Below are 20,287 nucleotides of genomic sequence, written 5' to 3' on the forward strand. Positions count from 1 at the left end.
GTGTTTCAGTATTCATTTTATTAGCAAGGAACAGATTATTTGTGCAGAAGCAAAACACCACAATCTCCTGTAAATAATCAACACTCAAAAACAGCTTTAGCAAAGACAATGTAATAACAATACAATAATAATCCTTGCATTTGATATAGTGTCTTATGTCTTCGAGACGTCTCAAAGCGCTTCACAGAATATACTATAAAGTCGATTGATTGTATATTTTCTGGACGAAACACAGCAGCCAATAGCGCACAAACAGTTGAGTGACTAAGTTATACATTTTGAAGGGATTATTAAACCCGGAAAGCAATCCGCCAATCGACTAACAACCAGATTCCTACTTACTGCTAGGAAAACAAAGGCGTGCGGAGTAATGAAACTTGCCTAAGGCTTTGCCCAGTCCGGGAAATTGAACCTGTGTCATCTCGCTTGTGAGGCGGTAACCACTAAGCTACAGGACTCCCCATAGAAACAGAGATTTTCACTGGTGGAAAGAGGTGATTATTTGGCCTGTCATATCTGTGCCACTGTATCCCACCTGGGGGCAAGTCTAAGTTGCCCTTTATTATAACATCTATGTGTATGATACAGCGCCTTATCAACCTAAATTCAAGTACTGACCTGTTAGATGGTAGTGCTCTTCACTCTCTGGATCGGTCAGAGATACCAATTCTTTCAGCAGCAGTGGGTACTTCAACACTCTCTGGACAGGTTTGATCAGATACGATTCCAACGTAAAGGAATGTTGCTTCGTGGGATTCCGCACATCCAAAAATTCTTTGAAAGCTTTGTCTGTTTTAGCTGGGTTTTGAAGAGAATTTATATTAATTTTAGAGGCACAAGTAGGAAGAGACTATTTAGCTGAGAGTTTGGAAGAGAAAGCCAAGACATAGAAATAGATATTGCAGTGATTGAGAGGATACAACAACAACAAGATTCCATTTATTGAGCACTTTTCACGTCGGGAGGACATCCCAAGGCGCTGTACAGTTGGTCAGGACCCGAGCAAGGGGGAAATGGTCAGGGGGAGGGAAGGGAGGGAGCGAGGAGGGGGTAGAGAGTCGAGAGGAGGGTAACCCTCTGAGATTGAGAGGATGGAAGGACTGGACTAGGAGGAGTGATTAGGTAAACTGGCCATGTTCACACTGAAGAAGAGAAGGTTGAGGGTGATATGATTACGGTCTTTAAGATTCTGGAGGGAATAGATAATGTAGACCATGATAAGCTGTTTTATCGTGTACTGAACAATAGAAACCAGAGGGCACTGCTTGTGAAGAGAGGTAAATTCAGAACAAATCTGCGGAAACACTACTTCAGTGAGCGAGTAGTTAGCTTATGGAACAGGCTCTCTCAGGAGACGGTGGAAGTAGAAAATGTTTCAAGAACAAATTAGATAGATTTCTGCTAGAAAATACTATTTGGGGATACAATATATAGTTTGGGACATAACATGTCAAGCGACTGCCAGAATGATGGAAGGCAAACTAGATGGATCTTGGTCTTCCACCGAGCAAGTTCACGATGAGTTTGAATTCACAACTTATGAGTTCTTATGAGCATCTCTGGCAGAGTTGCTAGAATTGAATAGAAAACCTGCAAAATTGTGGTCAAAAAAGAATTCTATTGGAAATGATCCTATTTCTCCAATGGCTTGGCAAAGGCACTGCTTAGAATGAAACATACTGAAGCAGACGATCTCAGCTTTGGTCCCTGCTCTTTGTTGTTCTACAACAATAACAACATGCATTTATATAACGCCCCCACAGAGGATGATGTCCCAGAATGTGTGAGGGAGAAAAGGTCTGAGGAAGAGAGGGAGTTTGTAAGGGACTCGAGAAGGGGGAGGGGTGGGAGTGGAAGCTTTTTTCAAAGGCGGAAAAAGATGGTGTAGGGCTAATCCAGTAAAGATTAATTAATTAAAGAGGAGAGGGGATGGGAGAAGAAAATAAAGTGATAAGGCTGGAAGTCTGAAACAAAAACAGAAGTTTCTGGTTACACCCAGCAGCTCAGGCAGCATCTATGGAGAGAGGAAAGTGGGGTAACGTCTCAGGTCTGACGAAAGGTCATCGACCTGAAACTCACTTTTCTCTCTCCAAAGATGCTGCCTGATCTGCTGGGTGTTCCCAGCAACTTGTGTTTTGACTTGTAGCATAGCCTGGCTTGTTTAATGAAGCACAGATTGAACATCTCAAAGCTTCCATGTTTATTTTCAATGACTCACCTCTTTCTAGGACTTTCTGAGCCTTGGTGTGATTTGCACAGAAACCACTGTAGAGTTTAAAGTGGTCGGCGTAATAGAGGAATGAACCACCCAGTGAAAACAGTAGCTTCTGAAAATGGAGATGACACACAGTCATTTTTATGGATACAACCTCATTGCTTATAAAATAAATAATAATAATCCTTGCATTTGATGTCTCAAAGTTTCACAGAATATACTGTAAAGTCAACTGAATGTATATTTTGTGGGCGAATTACAGCAGCCAATTGTGCACAGCAGTGTCCCACAAACAGTTGTGGATTGAATGACCAAATTATTATTAATTTTTTAATGCATTATTATCCCCAGAAAAGCGAGAGTTTCATTGCCAATCTCAAGTTTGTGCTCCCAGCCCGAGACTTACTTCAGGGAAAAAGGAGAGCAAGAGGTAATAAATGAAAAGTTGACTTCTGAACAAAAATAAAAATTTCATCATACTTCAACTTTGCCTGGTGCATGAAAACTCATGGGAAATATTTATTTTGATATCAAGGTTTTTGCAATAAATGTAAATAACACTTTTAATCCAAATTGCTAAACAGTATAAATAGCAGGATTCAAAGGCTACAAAAATATTTGTTCTATAAATTTTAATGTTATGAAGCCCATTGGGCAGTATTTTTGTATCACAGGAGGTGACGTTAACATGTGATAATTATCCTTTTTCTAGTGGGCTCTCAAAATTTGATCGCAAGAGACAAGGATTTTGAACCCCATCCTCTGGGGGATGGGGAACCAGGTTGAGATGATAGGGTCACAGAACCTGGTGCAGAAAAGGACACAAGCTATACAGTTCTGGATGATCTGCAGCTTGTGGAGATATGACTTGGGAAGGCCGACAAACAAGGAGTACAAGCAACCAGTAATAATAATAGTAATCCTTCCATTTGATATAGCGCCTTATCACATCTTCGAGACGTCTCAAAGCGCTTCACAGAATATACGGTAAAGTTAATTGCATGTATATTTTGTGGGCGAAACGCGGCAGCCAATTGCGCACAGCAGTGTCCCACAAACAGTCGTGCACTGAGTGACTAAATTATTATTATTTAAGGGATTATTTCCCCCAGAAAGCAATCTGCCAATCGACTAACAACCAGGTTCCTACTTACTGCAATGTAAACAGAGGCGTGTGGAGTAAGGAAACTTGCCTAACGTTTCTCTATGCCCAGGAATCAAACCCAGGTCCACTCGCTTGCCAGGCAAGTGCTCTAGCCACTGAGCTACAGGACTCAATACAACAACGACTTGCATTTATATAGTGACCTTCACACAGTTAGAGTTCTTGCAGCGCTTAACCACAGTTTGGTTTGACGCTGAGCTGGAAAGAGAGGGGAGGTGAATACCCACCTTATCATCTTCCCATTACAGCATCAAGCTTTTTTTTAAAAAATGGGTCCAGTAACCTGGTCTCAACTGCCCTTCGTAGTAACGTGTTCCAATCCTTAATTACCCTCTGGTGCCTATTCTGAACTTGATGTCTGTCCTGAAATTGCTCTTTGGAATTCTAAATCTGATGTCTTGGTTCATCCAAAAGTATTGTTTGGTTGTACTCCCTGTTTGTCGGCCTTCCCAAGTTTTATCTCCACAAGCTGCAGATCATCCAGAACTCTGCAGCTTGTGACCTTTCCTGCATCAGGTTCTGTGACCCTATCACCTTGATCTGGCTCCACTGGCTTCCCATCCCCCAGAGGATAGGGTTCAAAATCCTCATCCTCATCTATAAATCCCTCCACGTCCTTGCTCCTCCCTACCTCTGTGATCTGCTAACCCCATATCAACCTGTCCGCTCACACCACTCAGCAAGCTCCGGCAAGGAAACTTGCCCAATGTTTCGCCCTGCCCAGGAATTGAACCCAGGTCCTCTTGCATGCGAGGCGAGTGCTCTAACCACTAAACTACAGGACTCCACTTCAATCTGCCTTGCCCTAGGAAGGAATTAAAACTCTCACTTTAAACTGGGACGGAGTTTCCAGTTTGCTAAAATCCGGTGATAAGGCAATGCCCTCCTCTAGGGTCTGGAGAAACATCTTCTGAAACTGAAGCATTTCTGGCAGGCTCCCAAACAGCGACTCCATCTGTAACGGGATGTAAAGAGAGGGAGAGGAAAAAAAATTCATTACCATCATATGTCCATGTATCACAAGCACAGGAAACATGACCTTCTTGATTCCAGGATGCATGAATGCTTCATTGAGATTGCGCTGGGAGCTGGAGTACAGTTTTAATAGACAGCAGATTTTGGCTTGTGGCAAGAACAGCAACTTCAACAAAAACACGAAATCAACCTTGGAAACCCGATTTGGATGAAAACAAGTAATCCATCCAGGATAGTGCAACAAATACTAACAATCTGCAAGGATGAGACACCGGATCTTACCCAGGTGTTGAACTGTAAACAGCACGAAGAACATTATATATATTGTATAATAATAAACCTTGCATTTGATATAGCTCCTTATCACGTCTCAAAGCGCTTCATAGAATATTCTGTAAAGTGAATTGACTGTGGGTGAAACACAGCAGTCGTGGATTGGGTGACCAAATTATTTTTTATTATTTTTTTAAAAAATTTTTAGCTCTGAAAAGCAATCCGCCAATCAATTACCAAACGGGTTCCTACTTACTGCTATGTAAACAGAGGTGTGTGGAGTAAGGAAACTTGCCCAATGTTTTGCCTTGCCCCAGAAATTAAACCCAGGTCCTCTCGTTTGTAATGACGAGTGCTTTAACCACTGAGCTACAGGACTCCACATGCCCAGCCTTTGCAGTGTATCTGCCTGCAATTGTGGTGTCAGCTTCAGTCAAAGTGAAAAATAGTCAAACAAAAGCCACTTGGCACTCCTGAGTTCAGATTTCATACCTCATCTTGTGTCAGGAAAGTCTCATTCTGTAAGGGATCCAGGTACACCTCAAAAAGGCAGCTCAAATCCTTCAAAAGAAAGAAGACATATGTAGTATTATTGAAACACTGTCAAATGACCCAACATAATCTTTGTCATCTTTGTGTTCAGCGCCTGGACTGCACAATGTGTGACATTACACACGCCAGGCACTTCACTCTTATTGTGCTGTTAAACATTTTTAACAGGTTTCCCACTCACACTGCTTTCTCAGAAAGAGTGGCATTAGGTAAATGTGAGAACAACAACATCAACAAATTACACAACAAATTATCGCACCCTTTACGTCGAAAAGACATCCCAGGACGCTGGACTGTCAGGGTTTTTTGGACCAGAGCTGAGTCAGGAGAGGTGGGGGTTGGAGGATCGCCGAAGGCACAGTTGAAGAGGAAGGTCTTTAGACCAGAAATGCTGATTGCCCAACTTGTATATTTTGATCAAATTATAATTTTTTTTTGAAGGGATTATTATTAATAAGGACAAAAGATCATTGACATGAAATGTTAACCCACTTTCCTCTCTCCATACATGCTGGCTGCTGAGTGTTCCCAGCAACTCCTGTTTTTATTTCAAATTTCCAGCACCTGCAGTGTTTTGCCTTTTGTAAAGTAAGGACTGCTGCTGAACCATCTCAAGAATCAACTACCAATGCAGAACTGGGACGAGGACAGGTGGACTCGACTTGAGTTTTCCAATGCCCTTCTCACCAGTCTCCACAGCTCCACCTTCCACAGACTCTAGACCATATAGAACTCTGCAGCTGGTATCCTCTCTCTCACCAGGCTCCACGAGCCTGGAATGGGAAGGGCCGGAACCTGCTGAGCCAAAGGAGCGGACAGGTTGATATAGGGTTAGCAGGTCACAGAGGTTGGAAGTAACAAGGCCGTGGAGGGCTTTGATGACAGGGGTTTTGAACTCTATTCTCTGGGGAATATTGTCCAGCGAACTTACTTCAAAGATCCTTATTCTCATCTTCAAATCCCTCCACAGCCTTAGCCCACCCTATCTCTGGGACTTCCTACAATCCTACCCTCCAATCACCCCCTTGGCTCTGCCAATTCTGGCCTGCTTCAAGCCCGCCTCCTCCTCCTAGCTCCATTATCAAATGGCAAGCCATCTGTTCAGTCTTCTACAACTTTCTCCCAAAATTCTATCTGCCTCATCTCTTCCCTCTCAGCTCGGAAATCTTGCTGAAGGCCAATCTCTTTGACTCCACTTTTTGTCACCTGCCCCCCAGCTCGGTCTCCCACTCATTCTTTGTAAAGCGCTTTGAGAAGTTCTCACAAAGTTAAAAGGAGTGACATTGTTTAGTTGTTGCTGAAGGCTTCACTGGAGATGCAAACAACAACATTAACACAACCGGTCAAATGGCCTCCTATTGTGCCTTACATGGAATCCTATAGCTTAGTGCTTAGAGCACTCGCCTCGCAAATGAGACGACCTAGGTTAGATTCCCAGCAGGGCGAAATGTTGGCAAGTTTCCTTGCTTCACACTCCTCTGTTTACCTAACAGTAAGTAGGAACCCATTTTTTAGTAGATTGGTGGATTGCTTTCCCAGGGGTAATAATTCCTTAAAAAATGATAATTATTTGTTCACTCAATCCACAACTATTTGTGGGACACTGCTGTGGGCAAATGGCTGCTGCGATGCGCCCACAAAATATACAGTCAATTCACTTTACAGCATATTCTGTGAAGCACTTTGAGACACTTCGAAGACATGATAAGGCACTGAATCAAATGCAAGGATTATTATTATTACTACATTTACATGGTTTTAACTCGGTTTCTATTTTGACATCTGCAAAATGAGCTTGCTCTAAATCTAAAATAGATTTATTAAAAGTAAATAAGAAAAAAATCTGTTTGTGAGATGTCAGGGTCTTTAAATAAACTGAAAATTCAATTGATTTGGTTTCCATTGGGGTGCAGAATGTTCCTACATTATTTAATACAGGGTTTATTTAGTACCGTGGGGTCCTGTAGCTCAGTGGTTAGAGCACTCACCTTGCAGACACCTTGGTTCAATTCCAGGCAGGGCGAAACCTTGAGCAAGTTTCCTTACTCCACACGCCTAATAATAATCCCTCCAAAAACAATAATAAATTGATCATTTTCAAACCACAACTGTTTGTGGGACACTGCTGTGCGCAATTGGCTGTCGTGTTTCACCCACAAATATACGATCAATTCACTTTACAGTTTGGTCTGTGAAGTGCTTTAAGACGTCGAGAAGACGTGAAAAGCGCTATATCAAATGCAAGGATTATTATTATTATTATATTACCGTGACTATGATTAATACCAGGATCACGATTAGTTAACCATCCCAAAATGCAGGGAGAACACTCAGTGAGATCCTATCCTTGTAAATGGGACACAAACCTCCACATTACAAACTTTATTTGGAATTACACAATGCTCAAGAGAGAGTGAGTAATAATAATAATTCTTGCATTTGATATAGTGCCTGATGATGTCTTCAAAAAGCAGCAGCCAATTGCTCACAGCAGTGACCCACAAACAGTTGTGGATTGAGTGACCAAATTATTATTTATTTACTTAGAAGGGATTATTATCCCTGGAAACGCGATCTGGCAATTGATTAACAACTTGTTCCTACTTACTATCAGGTAAACAGAGGTGTGTGGAGCAAGGAAACCCGCATGGGAATTGAACCCTGGTCCTATCGCTTGCAAGGCGAGTGCTCTAACCACTGAGCTAAAGGACTCCAAATAAAATCACATTAATAGTTTGAACAGCTTCAGTATGTTTTAGAGCTTCTCTACTCTGGGTTAGGAGGTTGTGGGTTTGAGCCTCAATTCAGGGCCTTGAGCTCATAGTCCCAAAAGTTTATTCTGGGCAAGCGCTGCTGAAGTCTATTGATGAGATGCTGACAGCAACGACCCAACAGACTTCCAGAAAAACGGATCAACAACATCTTGTGTTTATACAGTGCTCTTCAGGTAGTACAACGGCTCAATAGGTGATACACCAAACATAGCTGGGGGTGGGGGGGTGAAGGGAAGTGGCTGTAGGCACAGTTGAAGAGGATCCTTCACTTTATGGCCATTTGCGGATCTTACTGGCACATTTCTTTATAACCAATCATTGAACATTTGACAGTAATCATTTGTGAAGCACTTTCGAGATGGTTTGGCACTATAGAAATTCAAATGCAATATTGCAGTCAGAGTGGCCGGTTCTCAACCCTCTCACTGAACTGGCTCAGAAATGCCTTGTTCTGATTTAAGTGCTCCGGGACGCTATCCTGCATGATGGGCACTATATAAATGCAAGTTGTCGTTGTGGTTGTTGCTACCACTGTGATCTGCAATTCCTAAGTTCCTTGGTTTTGTGCAAAGGATTGGTAGAGACAATGGATTAATCAGTGGTTGGTTCTATACTGCCGACAGGACAACAACAATTTGCATTTATATAGCGCACTTCACGTGGGATAGCGTCCCGGAGCGCTTCACAGTAGCAGAGTTCGACCCTGAGTCACAATCAAAAAGGAAGGTCTTTAGGGAATATGTGAAGGTGGGGACGGAGGAGGCAAGGGGGAGGGATTGAGGGAGAGAGTTCCAGAGTTTCGGGGCACAGCGGCTGAAGGCACGACCACCAATTGCAGAGAGGAGGGGATGAGGGACCAACAGGAGGTCGGAGAGGTAGGGAGGTGCAAAGGTATGAAGGGATTTGAAAACAACCCATCACATACTGCTAATATATTAGCACACTGCCCACAACCACAGCCTAACTAGGGCGTCTAGGGATCTGAATTCAACTGATTAACAATATAACCTAAGCATCCTGTTTGCCTTGTTTATTGCTGCCTCACACTGTTTTGATGCAGTGAGCAATGACTCAACTGATACTCCAACGTCTTTTCAGCATCCGCTTGGCATGTTTTATCCCTGTCAAGAAATTCATGTCCCTCCTATTTTTACCTTCTATATATAATAATAATCCTTGCATTTGCATTTCGTCTCAAAGAGCTTGACAGGATATACTGTAAAGTGTAGTGACTGTGTATTTTGTGGACAAAAATATATAGATTTATAAATTTATAAAAGAATGTGAAATATATATAAGCAGTGTCTTGCACTTATCTATATTGAACTTCAGTATCTCCTGTTCACTTAATGTTTCCCTTTGCTCTTCTTTCCCCACCCCCTTCTCTGCTTGTTTTTATAATCTGCTCCATTCCAACATCCCCCAGTTCCAATAAAAGGAAACGTTAACTCACTTTTCTCTCTTCATAGATGCTGCCTGACCTGCTGCCTATGCCTAGCCCAGTGATTTCTGTTTTTACTTTAGTATCAGTGTCAGACATCCGGCTGATCAAAAGACATACGACACCTGTGTTGCAAGTTCCTGATCTATGGTGGGAAACTATGGATGTTTCTATGGGAGGAGGGAGGGAGAGAGAAGAGTGGAAACAATGCAGAAATGCTCACAATGTAGATCAGCATAAGGTCATAATAATAATCCTTGCATTTGATATAGCTCCTTATCACGTCTTCGAGACGTTTCAAACCACTTCACAGAATATACTGTAAAGTGAATTGACTGTATATTCCTTGGCTGAAACACGGCAGCCAATTGCTCACAGCAGTGCCCCACAGACAGTCGTGGATTGAGTGACCGAAATATTATTGTTTATTTGGAAGAGATTTATTTACCCATGGAAAAGCAGTCACCAATCGACTGACAATTGGAATCTTACTTGTTTGGTAAACAGAGGTGTGTGGACTAAGGAAATTTGCCCAACATTCCACCTTGCCTGGGAATCGAACCCAGGTCCTCTCGCTTGCGAGGCGAATGCTCTAACCACTGAGCTACAGGACTCCTAATGACAAAATGGGTTAATGACCAATCAGAGTCGCCAAAGTTCTTAAGATTTTTTCTTTAAGAAAATAAGTTTCAAAAAGTTTAAAATAAAACGCCCATGAAACAGCGAGGAGGGCAACTGGGCATTGCGAGAGGAGAGGTAACAACAGTGATTAATCATAGTGGGAACAAACTCCTGGCGCGAAAAACAATGGAAAGCAAATTGGGTGCAGACTATTGTGCTTCAAGGAACACAAATATGGACGTAATCATCTGAATTGCAAACTCTGAGGAAACAAATCTGAGGAGGCAGATTAAAACAGGCGAATTTAGGGAAAACAAGTGCAGTTAATTCATTCAATAGAAATATAAAGAGAGTGAACGATGGGAGATACTGGTGTGACAAGAGAAAAGATGCATTTTAAAATTAGGAATGAAAGGAAATGCAGTGAAAGCTACTCCAGTGAGAGGAATATAGAGTTAATAATAATAATCCTTGCATTTGATATAACACCTAATCACGTCTTTGAGACATCTCAAAACGCTTCACAGAATATACTGTAAAGTGAATTGCATGTATATTTTGTGGGAGAATCATGGCAGCCAATTGTGTACAGCAGCGTCCCACAAACAGTTGTGGATTGAGTGACCAAATTATTATTAATTTTTGAAGGGTTTATTACCCCCGGAAAAGCGAGGGGATCTTACTTACTGCTAGGTAAACAGAGGTGTGCGCAGTAAGGAAACTTGCCTAACGTTTTGCCTAACTGCCCAGGAATTGAACCCGGTTCCTCTCGCTTGTGAGGCGAATGCTCTAACCACTATGCTCCAAGATCCACTATGCTCCTGCAATCTTCTCCACAGAGCCATTTAACTTAATCTCCCTATTCCCTGCTCTTTCCCCTCACTCTTTTATTATTGTTCCTCTTCAAATATCCAATTCCCTTTTCAATCTTTGGTCTTAGCCACTAGAGACATGTTGTAATCAGTTCTGCATGAAAAACATTTCTTCTATCACTCCTCTTTTAAAGCAATCTCTCCTCTTCCTCCCCACCGCCCCGCATCCTTTCCAATATGAAGTAAACATAATTGGTGAAAGAACTGAAAAGATATGAAAGATGGTCAAGGCAACATCTATGGAGAGAGGAAAGTGAGTTAACAGTTCAGGTCGATGACCTTTCGTCAGAACCCTGTTGAAAAGTCATCGACCTGAAACATTAACTCACTTTCCTTTCTCCATAGATGCTGCCTGACCCGCTGAGTGTTCCCAGAGACCTCTGTTTTTATTTCAGATTTCCAGCATCTGCATATTTTGTCTTATATTTATGCTAGGCTGACTTGATGATGATTAACTGTACACGATTGATTTTCAGGCAAATTAAATATAACCTCAATCGCCTAATCTGAATTCATAATATAATAATCCTTGCATTTGATATAGCGCCTTATCACGTCGTTGAGACGTCTCATAGCGCTTTAATCAATTCAGCACAAAGGACACAATGTTCACATACACACTCACCTTCACGTAGGATTCCTCGGTGTCCACCAATTCCTGGATGACTTTCCGAAGCCTCTCTACATCAGAGAGGTGCCGCGCCAGAGCTCTCACAGGCTGATCGGGATTATCCTTCTGTCTGTCCATACCGGACGGCTGCAGCTCATGTAGACTTCTGCACAAGGTGCTAACCTGCTCTGTGCTCTGGGGGGGGAAGAAAAGAATGTTGCGTAAACCACAAAGCAACTTGCCAGACACAAATCGACCACATTTTTGCCCAGTAAATGATATAATAGCATTTAATATAATGCCTCATCACATCTTCGAGACGTCTCAAAGCGCTTCACAGAATATATTGTAAAATTAATCCACTGTATTCATTGCAGCAGCCAATTGTGCATAGCAGTGACCCACAGACAGTCGTGGATTGAGTGACCCAATTATTATTTTACTTTTTGAAGGAATTATCATCCCTGGAAAAGCGCTCCGCCAATCGACTAACAACCAGGTTCCTATTTACTGCTAGGTAATCAGAGGCAGAGTGTAGTTTAAGGAAAACTTGCCCAACGTTTCACCCTGACGGAAATCAAACCCAGTTCCTCTCGCTTGTGAGGCGAGTGCTCTAACCATTAAGGTACAGGACTCCACTTAAATCCTGTGAAGTACTTGAAGATGTCCTCCTGACATGAAAAGCGCTGATATCAAATTATTACTATTGTAAATACAAGCACTTACTCATGTAAGTCCCATAGCGTAGTGGTTCGCCCACAAAATGCACAAGTCAATCCGCTTCACGTTATATCCTGTGAAGCGCCTTGAGATGACTCAATAACGTGATAAGGCGCAATATCAAATGCAAGGATTATTATTATTTAAGTCAATTAGAACTTTACTGCTCTAGATTCCGGTCTGGCCTTACTTTGCTTGAAGAGGGAACACAGTCAAATTAGTAACATCTCCGCCGATGCGCACGATAAACATGACACTGAGCCTTAGGAGCACTCTTCGTTTATCGAGGCGAAAGCAACCGCAAGGACACCAGATGGACGTCTGACTGCAGAACCCAACCAACAGCCTTTCACATTACATCCCCTCTTCATTCAAAGCCACCTTTGTTTTTTTCCGCTGAGACGTTTAATCTGCAATGGAGTGCAACACAAGTAGCTGACCTCAAAAGGTTTCTGGGTCAGACCCAGGAAAGCTACTTGAATTACCTGCTACAATTTTCCGATGGACATTTTGAAATTCATAACGACATTTGCTTTCAAAAAGTAGTTGAATCGCTCGGATGTCTCCGCATGAAATACTGGAGGAAGAATACCTGGCCCCAGCCTCTAAATATCCACATTGGGTTGAAGTTCAGTAACAAAGACAATTTACTGCATCAAGTGCTTGGTGTGTGTAGAGAAAACTAGTCAGACACCACACCTTCTCCGACCGCCCTTGGGAGCAGGTACAGTGTGTGCAATATAACCACCTGTGCTCTTCACTGAACACCCAGCATAGGGTACAATAATAATAATCCTTGCATTTGATATAGTGCCTCATCATGTCTTCAAGATATTTCAAAGCGCTTCACAGAATATACTGTAAAGTTAACTAACTATATATTTTGTGGGCGAAACGTGACAGCCAATTGCGCACAGCAGTGTCCCACAAACAGTCGTGGATTAAGTTATAAAATTATTATTATTTTTGAGGGGCGGGGGGGAGAGAGGGATTATTATTGCCGGAAAAGCATTCAACCAATCGACTAACAACTGGGTTCCCAGGTAAACAGAGGCGTGTGGATTAAGGAAACTTGCCTAATGTTTCATCCTGCCCAAGAATTGAACCCAGGTCCTCTCGCTTGCGAGGTGAGTTCTCTAACCATTAAGCTAGTATAATATGAAATTAAATAAAAAGTGGGGTGGGGAAAATATATATTTTGGGCGCATTCCCGTTGGTGTTTCTGAACTGAATGGAATTACCTAAATATATTTACTCCAGTCGAGCAGAGGTAGTGGGTAGGGGAGAAAGCAGGTCGGAGAGCTGGGGAGGTGACAGGTGCTACAAATAGACTATACTTTACAGTATATTCCTTTGAAGCACTTTGAAACACGCTCCCGACCTGTAAAGTGCTATGTCAAATGCAAGGATTATTATTCACTGTCCTATAGTAGTGCCAGGGGTAGGAATCAGTACAACATTCTTGATACATTTCTTTTGTGTTGGCCAGTTCACAAATCACACAGCTAGTGAGGAAACTCTATACTGACATTCACACAACACACACACTGCAGCATATGCTACCAAAACACTGGTTGTATGAAACCTGATGCACATAAGAGAGAGAAGGGAATAGAGTTTGTTTTTTGCTCAGCCAGGTGTCTGACACATACGGAAACCCATCACTGCGCTCAAGATTATCCAAACCAAGTTGAGAATTGCAAGCATCCCACCTATACATGGAAATCCCAGAGATAGATTGTTGGAATGGAATGCGAACTCTCTCCTGTTTACCTAATTCCGGAGAGTATTAGGCGCAGGTTGGCAAGAGCCAAGACTTGCGGACTCCAGAGTGTGAGTTGAGATGAAGTGCTTTGAGTGGGCTCGACAACGTGATAAGGCGCTGTATCAAGCTCAATTATAAGAGCATAAGAATTAGGAGCATGAGTAGGCCATTCGGCCCCTCGAGCCTGCCCCACCATTCGATAAGACCATGGCTGATCTTCAGACCTAATTTTAATTATCTGCCCTATCCCCATAGCCCCTAATCCCTTTATTTTTTAAAAAATCTATCAGTCTCAGCCTTGATGATGTTCAAGGACTGAGCATCTACTGCCTTCTGGGGTAGTGAAGAAATGTTTCCTCAACTCTGTTCTAAAAGGCTGACCCTTAATTTTAAGACTGTGACCCCTAGTTATAGATTCTCCTACCAGGGGAAACAGTGCCTCAGTGTCTACTTTATCCAACTCTTTAAGAATCTTACATGTTTCAATAAGATCTCCCCTAATTCTTTTGTACTCTAGAGAAAATAGCCCTACAACAACAAGATTTCATTTATAGAGCGCCTTTCACGTCGGGAGGACATCCCAAGGCGTTGGACAGTTGGGTCGGGACCGAGCAGGGGGTAATGGTCAGGGTGAGGGGAGGGAAGGAGCGAGGAGGGGGTAGAGAGTCAAGAGGGGAGCTGAAGGCACAGTCAAAGAGAAGGGTCTTGAGACCGGCCTTGAAGGAGGAAAGGGAGGAAGCAAGACGAAGGCACTGGGGGATGGAGTTCCAGAGCCTGGGGGCTGAGAGGCTGAAGGCCCGGCCACCGATGGTAGGGCGGTTGGGGTGGGGGATATGGAGCAGACCGGAGCCAGAGGAACGGAGGGTACGGGCAGGTAAATAGGGGGATAGTAGGTCGGAGAGGTAGGAGGGAGCAAGGCCGTGAATGGCCTTGTAGGTGAGGATGAGGATCTTGAAATCGATCCTCTGGGGGATGGGGAGCCAGTGGAGGTGAGCGAGGGTGGAAGTAATGTGGTTGCGAAGCCTGGTGCGGGACAGTACACGAGCTGCAGAGTTCTGAATGACCTACAGTGTGGAGGGAGGGCCGGGAAGGCCGACGAGGAGAGAGTTCCCGTAGTCCAGCCTTGAGGTGATAAAGGCGTGGACCAGAGTTTCAGCAGCGTGAGGGGTGAGGTAGTGCCGTAGTCTGGCGATATTCCGGAGGTGATGGAAGGCGGTGCCAGTTGTGGCGCAGATATGAGGAAGAAAGGACAGCTCAGGGTCAAACAGAACACCGAGGTTCCTGACTGGCTTTGAGAGGTGGAGAGTGCAGCCTTGGATACTGATGCTGTCAGCGCCTGAGGTGCGGAGGCGCTGATGCGATCCAACAGGAGGGCCTCAGTTTTGTGCCAGCGGATGATGTCACCGAGGGGGAGCATATAGAGGGTGAAGAGGAGGGGACCGAGAACAGAGCCCTGAGGGACACCACACGAGACAGTGCGGGGGATGGAGGAAAAGCCGTTTGTGGAAACAAAATGAAGACGGTGGGAGAGGTACGACCTAAAGCACTCAAGGACAGGGCCTTGAAGGTTGAGGTGGGAGGACAAGCGGTGGAGGAGGATCGCGTGGTCGACCGTATCGAATGCGGCTGGGAGGACGAGGAGGCAGAGGGAGCCCTGGTCGCAGATGGTCAAGATGTCATTAGTGACCTTGACCCGGGCAGTTTCTGTGCTATGGGCAGCACGGAAACCCGACTGAAGGGGTTCGAATAATGAATGGGTGGAGAGGAAAGAGCGCAGCTGGGAGGCGACGACTCTTTCAAGGACCTTGGACAGGAAGGGGAGGCTGGAGATGGGCCGGTAGCTTGATAGCTGCGATGCATCAAGGGAGGGTTTTTTTAAGGTGGGAGTGATGGTGGCAGTTTTTAGGAGAATGGGAACAGAGCCAGAGGAAAGGGACAGGTTGATGATGTCTGTGAGAAGTGGGGCAAGGAGGTGGAGCTGGGAGATAAGGAGTGGAGTGGGGATGGGGTCAAGGGAGCAGGTGGTGGGCTTCAGGGGCAGGATGAGGTTGGTGACAGAGGGTGGGAAAACGGGTTCGAAGGTGTGTAGGAGAGGATGGGTAGGAGTCGGAGTGTGGGAAGGAAGGGGTGGGTGGAAGTTGGAGAAGCAGTGACCGCGGAGCGGATTCCCTTGATTTTGGATTCAAGGAAATCCAGCATCTCCTCGCAGTGAAGGTTGGAGGAGGTGACCTGCACGGGGTGGCGGGCGGGACGGAGGAGTTGGGATGTGGTAGGGAACAGAAGCTGAGATTGTTCTTCACCTCCAGAATTATCCTGGAGTAGAAGGACGACTTGGCTGAGGCTATAGTGGAGCGTTAGATTTTGAGGAGGTCCAGCCAGATTTGTCGGTGGACCGTTAGGCCAGATTTGAGGCAGGTGTGTTCAGCAGCCCGCACCTGGCTCTTCAGTGAGCGGAGGTGGGTGGTGAACCAGGGGGAGGAGCGAGAGTAAAAGACAGTACTGGAGGTGATGGGGGCAAGAGTGTGGCGGAGAGGGTGTTGTGGAGGAGGGTGAGAGCAGAAGAGGAATGAAGGCCAGAGGGAGAAGAGTTCAGAGGACTCCAAGGCAGTGGTTAGGGATTGTGGGGGTAACTTCTTCCAGGGGCGGTAGAAGATGGTGGTGGGTCTGGTGGAGGTAGGGAGGGGGGGTGGAGGTGGTGAAGGAGATGAAGTGGTGATCGGAGATGGCCTTGTCGGTAATGGTGACATCCGAGACACTGAGGCCCTGGGTGATCACCAAATTGAGTGGGTGGCCGTGACTGTGAGTGGCGGAGTTGATGTGGAGGGAGAGCAGGGAGGAGAAGTCTGAGGAGATGGAGCAGAAGTGGGTGAAGTGCAGGTTGAAGTCGCCCAGGATGTGAGGCAATCAGAGCAGAGGCAGAGAGATGTTAATAGGGTAGAAATATCGGAGATGAAGGTTTTAGGGGGCTGGTAGAGGAGGAGGATTTTGAGTGAGAGATAGGAGGGGTGGGAGAGAGTGAGGTGTTTAAAAGAGGGGAAAGAGCCAGAGGAGTAGGGGGATAGGGCAAGTGGTGTCCTTGAGATAAGGGCTACACCAACACCATGGCGGTTGGGGCGAGGGATGTGGTGGGAGGTGTAGCCGGGTGGTGTGACCTCCGTGAGGGGGAATATGTCGCTTGGGGTAAGCCAGGTTTCCGTTAAGGCCATGATGTCAAAGCTAAATCAAGAATGAGATCGTTGATGACCAGGACCTTGTTGCAGAGGGAGCGGACATTTTGTAGTCTGATGTGGATGGAGCGGTTGACAGAAGAGTGTATGGGGAGGGAGGGGGGTCCCGGTTGTGAGGCAGGGGTGGGGGAATGGGGATGAGGGAGGAGAGGTTGGCTCCCTGGGTCTGTGTCCGGGGTGGCTGGCGAGTGTGGTGGAGAATGGGGCAGTCGGTGTGGCTGCTGCTGGACAGCCAACGCCAAGTGCCACGGTGAGCCCGTGAGGATTTCCAGGCTGGAACAGAGGGAGGTTGTGGGAGGTTCAAGTGGGGATAGAAGGTGAGGGGTATGGAGAAAGAGGACAGAGCGGAGGAGGGTTTGGGGGGAGGGAGGAAAGGGGAGGGAGGGGGTGAGGGGGCTCGGGTCAGCTCTAGTTTATTCAATTCAATTTCCAAAAGGTTGGTAGACTGCCACACATCATTCATTGAGTCCTGTCAGGGTAGTGTAGGAAATGCTTTGTGCAACACTAGATCGAGGTGTCTCAAGGGGATTGCAAGTGTAACTCATTTACAGTCATGTGCCTGCATTATACAGAATTTAGGAGTAAATAGTACTGGAAAATGTCCAACGATTTGGAGATGCCATGATGTAAAATCAATGTTCTTATTATTATAAATCAAAACGCCGAATCCACTGTGTCACCATGAGTTGCAATGCACGTCAATGAGACTATTTCTATAAGCCTCTTGGCACCAGGCCAACTCTACATCAACGGTCTATGTAAATGGATTAGTTAATACTATGCAGGTCCTAGCTAGACAACCAATGGGAAAACTTTCCAGATATCAATGGCAAGCAATGCTACAGGACTCCACAATTTATTGGATGGATGGGATACAATTGCTAACCATGTTACTGCCGTCTTGGCCAGATTTCAGAGTCATCAGCAAAGCTAACAGCAAGATTCAGACAAGTCTACACTGGATTAGTTTTCTCTCTCTCGCTCCTCTGTTTACTGAGCTTCACAAATGTGCAGTTTCTCAGGGCGTAGCACTGTACACATCACTGTTGCGCTGCCTGCTGATACCTGCAATTATTTATTCATTCACTGTGGAGTCATGTAACTTATTGGTTAGAGCACTCGTCTCACAAGTGAGAGGACCCGAGTTTGATTCCCAGGCAGAGTGAAACGTTAGGCAAGTTTCCTTACTCCACACGCCTTTGTTTACCACGAGTAAGTAGGAACCCGGTTGTTAGTTGATTAGCAGTAATAATTTGGTCACTTCAATCCACGACTGTTTGTGGAACACTACTGTGTGCAATTGGCTGCCATGTTTCACCCATAAAAATATACAGTCAATTCACTTTACGGTATATTCTGTGAAGCACTTTGAAGCGCTTTGATAAGGCACTAAATCAAATGGAAGGATTATTATCATCATTGCCTCAATGCACACTGTTACCTCAACTAAAAATACAAATATCCCCCCAACCCCCACCTTTATTTTACTCTTCAGCATTCCTCCCGATCATGTCAGTGTTTGGGTGTTTAATAAAGTTCCATCTGTACAGCAGCAGGCTCTCAAGAAACCATCTGATTCCCACAGGGTGCTCCTATATAACTACTTCACAAGCTTTATGTAAAGCGACAGGTGCTCTGTCTGTGTGCGTACAGAACAGCACAAACATCTGAAGCAGCTTTATTCTTGTGATGTGAAAGTAACAGGTTTTAACCTGAAAATTCAGATGTCCAATTATGATTTATTGGAGTCCTGTAGTGTATTGGTTAGAGCACTCGCCTCGCAAGTGAGAGGAACTGGGTTTGCTTCCCGGACGAGGTGAAACCTTAGGCAAGTTTCCTTACTCCACACGCCTCTGTTTACCTAGTATGTAGGAACCCGGTTGTTTGTGAATTGGCATATCGCTTTTCCAGGGGTAATAATCCCTTCAAAAAATAATAATTTGGTCACTCAATCCACAACTGTCTGTGGGACACTGCTGGGCGCAATTGGCTGCAATATTTTGCCCACAAAATTCACAGTCAATTGACTTTACAGTATGTTCTATGAAGCGCTTTTGAGACTCTGGAAGATGTGATAAGGCGTTATATCAAACGCAAGGATTATTATTAAATGTGATGAAAATTCAGTCCTGGGCACGTTTGCGACATCAGAAATTTGATGACATATTGCTTGTTTATAAATCCATCAGGAAGTACTGCAAATTAGATCCCAATAATTGAAATAGCAACAACAGCTTACACTTGTACAGTACCTTTCACGTCACGACTCTCAGAAAACTAATTGGATTACAGATGGGACCATGACATGACGATCATGAGTTACGAAACAAAAGCAGAACATATATAATGGACGAACAGCACAAAGCCACCCCACTGGTTTCAAAATCAGCATCATCTACATTATTAACACCTGCTTTGTTTATGTGGCACTTCACGAATGCCAATTACAAAAGCTTGACCTACATAAAATGCCAAAACAAGACGTTCAAAAGTGCGCAATGTATAATTATTACCCACACTGACTCAAATTTGGAGGAAAGGGTGGAACCGTGCTACGTTTACTTTAATTCTAGGTTTCAGACGCAAGCGTCACATCTAAACTGTGATTAAAAAGAATCAATGCCATAAGGTCAGAGAACCTTTAAGTAATTGTAGTCTAGTTTTTTTTTAAAAAAAATGTTTTGCCACAAACCCTTGAAAGCCACAGATGGGTGAGCCATCTGCTACTATCACAGAGCACCTGCTAGTGATTATTAGTGACAGGAAACCTCTCTTCATCCCACTAATCTACACTGATATCTCATACAGTTCAAACTAATGATCTGCACAAGGCTTCAGTACAGCAGCAATTATAGAATAAATGTTTGTTTAAAGAGTTAAATATGGAAGCATTTTTTTTAAAAAGAGGCCCTACCTTTCGGGTTAGGAAGGCATTTTGAGCCTGCGCTCTTGTAAAAATCACAGACATGCAGACAGACAAAAAGTTCTGCTACGGAGAATATAAAATATATTCTTCACTTAGCATAACTCTCCAAGAGCCGAAAAAGGCCTGATGGAGTTGTATAAAGTCCATTAAC

The 20,287-nt window shown here is 44.3% G+C and overlaps 1 protein-coding gene across 3 annotated transcripts in view; it reads right to left on the reverse strand.

Annotated features, from left to right (window-relative positions):
• The window catches only part of tiam2a (TIAM Rac1 associated GEF 2a), a 92,625-nt gene that overhangs the window by 7,167 nt on the left and 65,171 nt on the right, over positions 1-20,287 (reverse strand). For all 3 annotated transcript variants that reach the window (XM_042332759.1, XM_007905496.2, XM_042332758.1), the window contains exons 16-20: positions 11,514-11,693; positions 5,121-5,189; positions 4,210-4,335; positions 2,219-2,327; positions 619-798 (exon numbers count right to left, since the gene is read on the reverse strand). In XM_042332759.1, coding sequence (XP_042188693.1) covers positions 619-798; positions 2,219-2,327; positions 4,210-4,335; positions 5,121-5,189; positions 11,514-11,693 — 664 coding nt within the window. The remainder of the gene's footprint in view (positions 1-618; positions 799-2,218; positions 2,328-4,209; positions 4,336-5,120; positions 5,190-11,513; positions 11,694-20,287) is intronic.

The sequence above is a fragment of the Callorhinchus milii genome, unplaced genomic scaffold (genome assembly GCF_018977255.1).
Source record: "Callorhinchus milii isolate IMCB2004 unplaced genomic scaffold, IMCB_Cmil_1.0 Scaffold3, whole genome shotgun sequence".
NCBI classification, from domain to species: Eukaryota; Metazoa; Chordata; class Chondrichthyes; order Chimaeriformes; family Callorhinchidae; genus Callorhinchus; species Callorhinchus milii.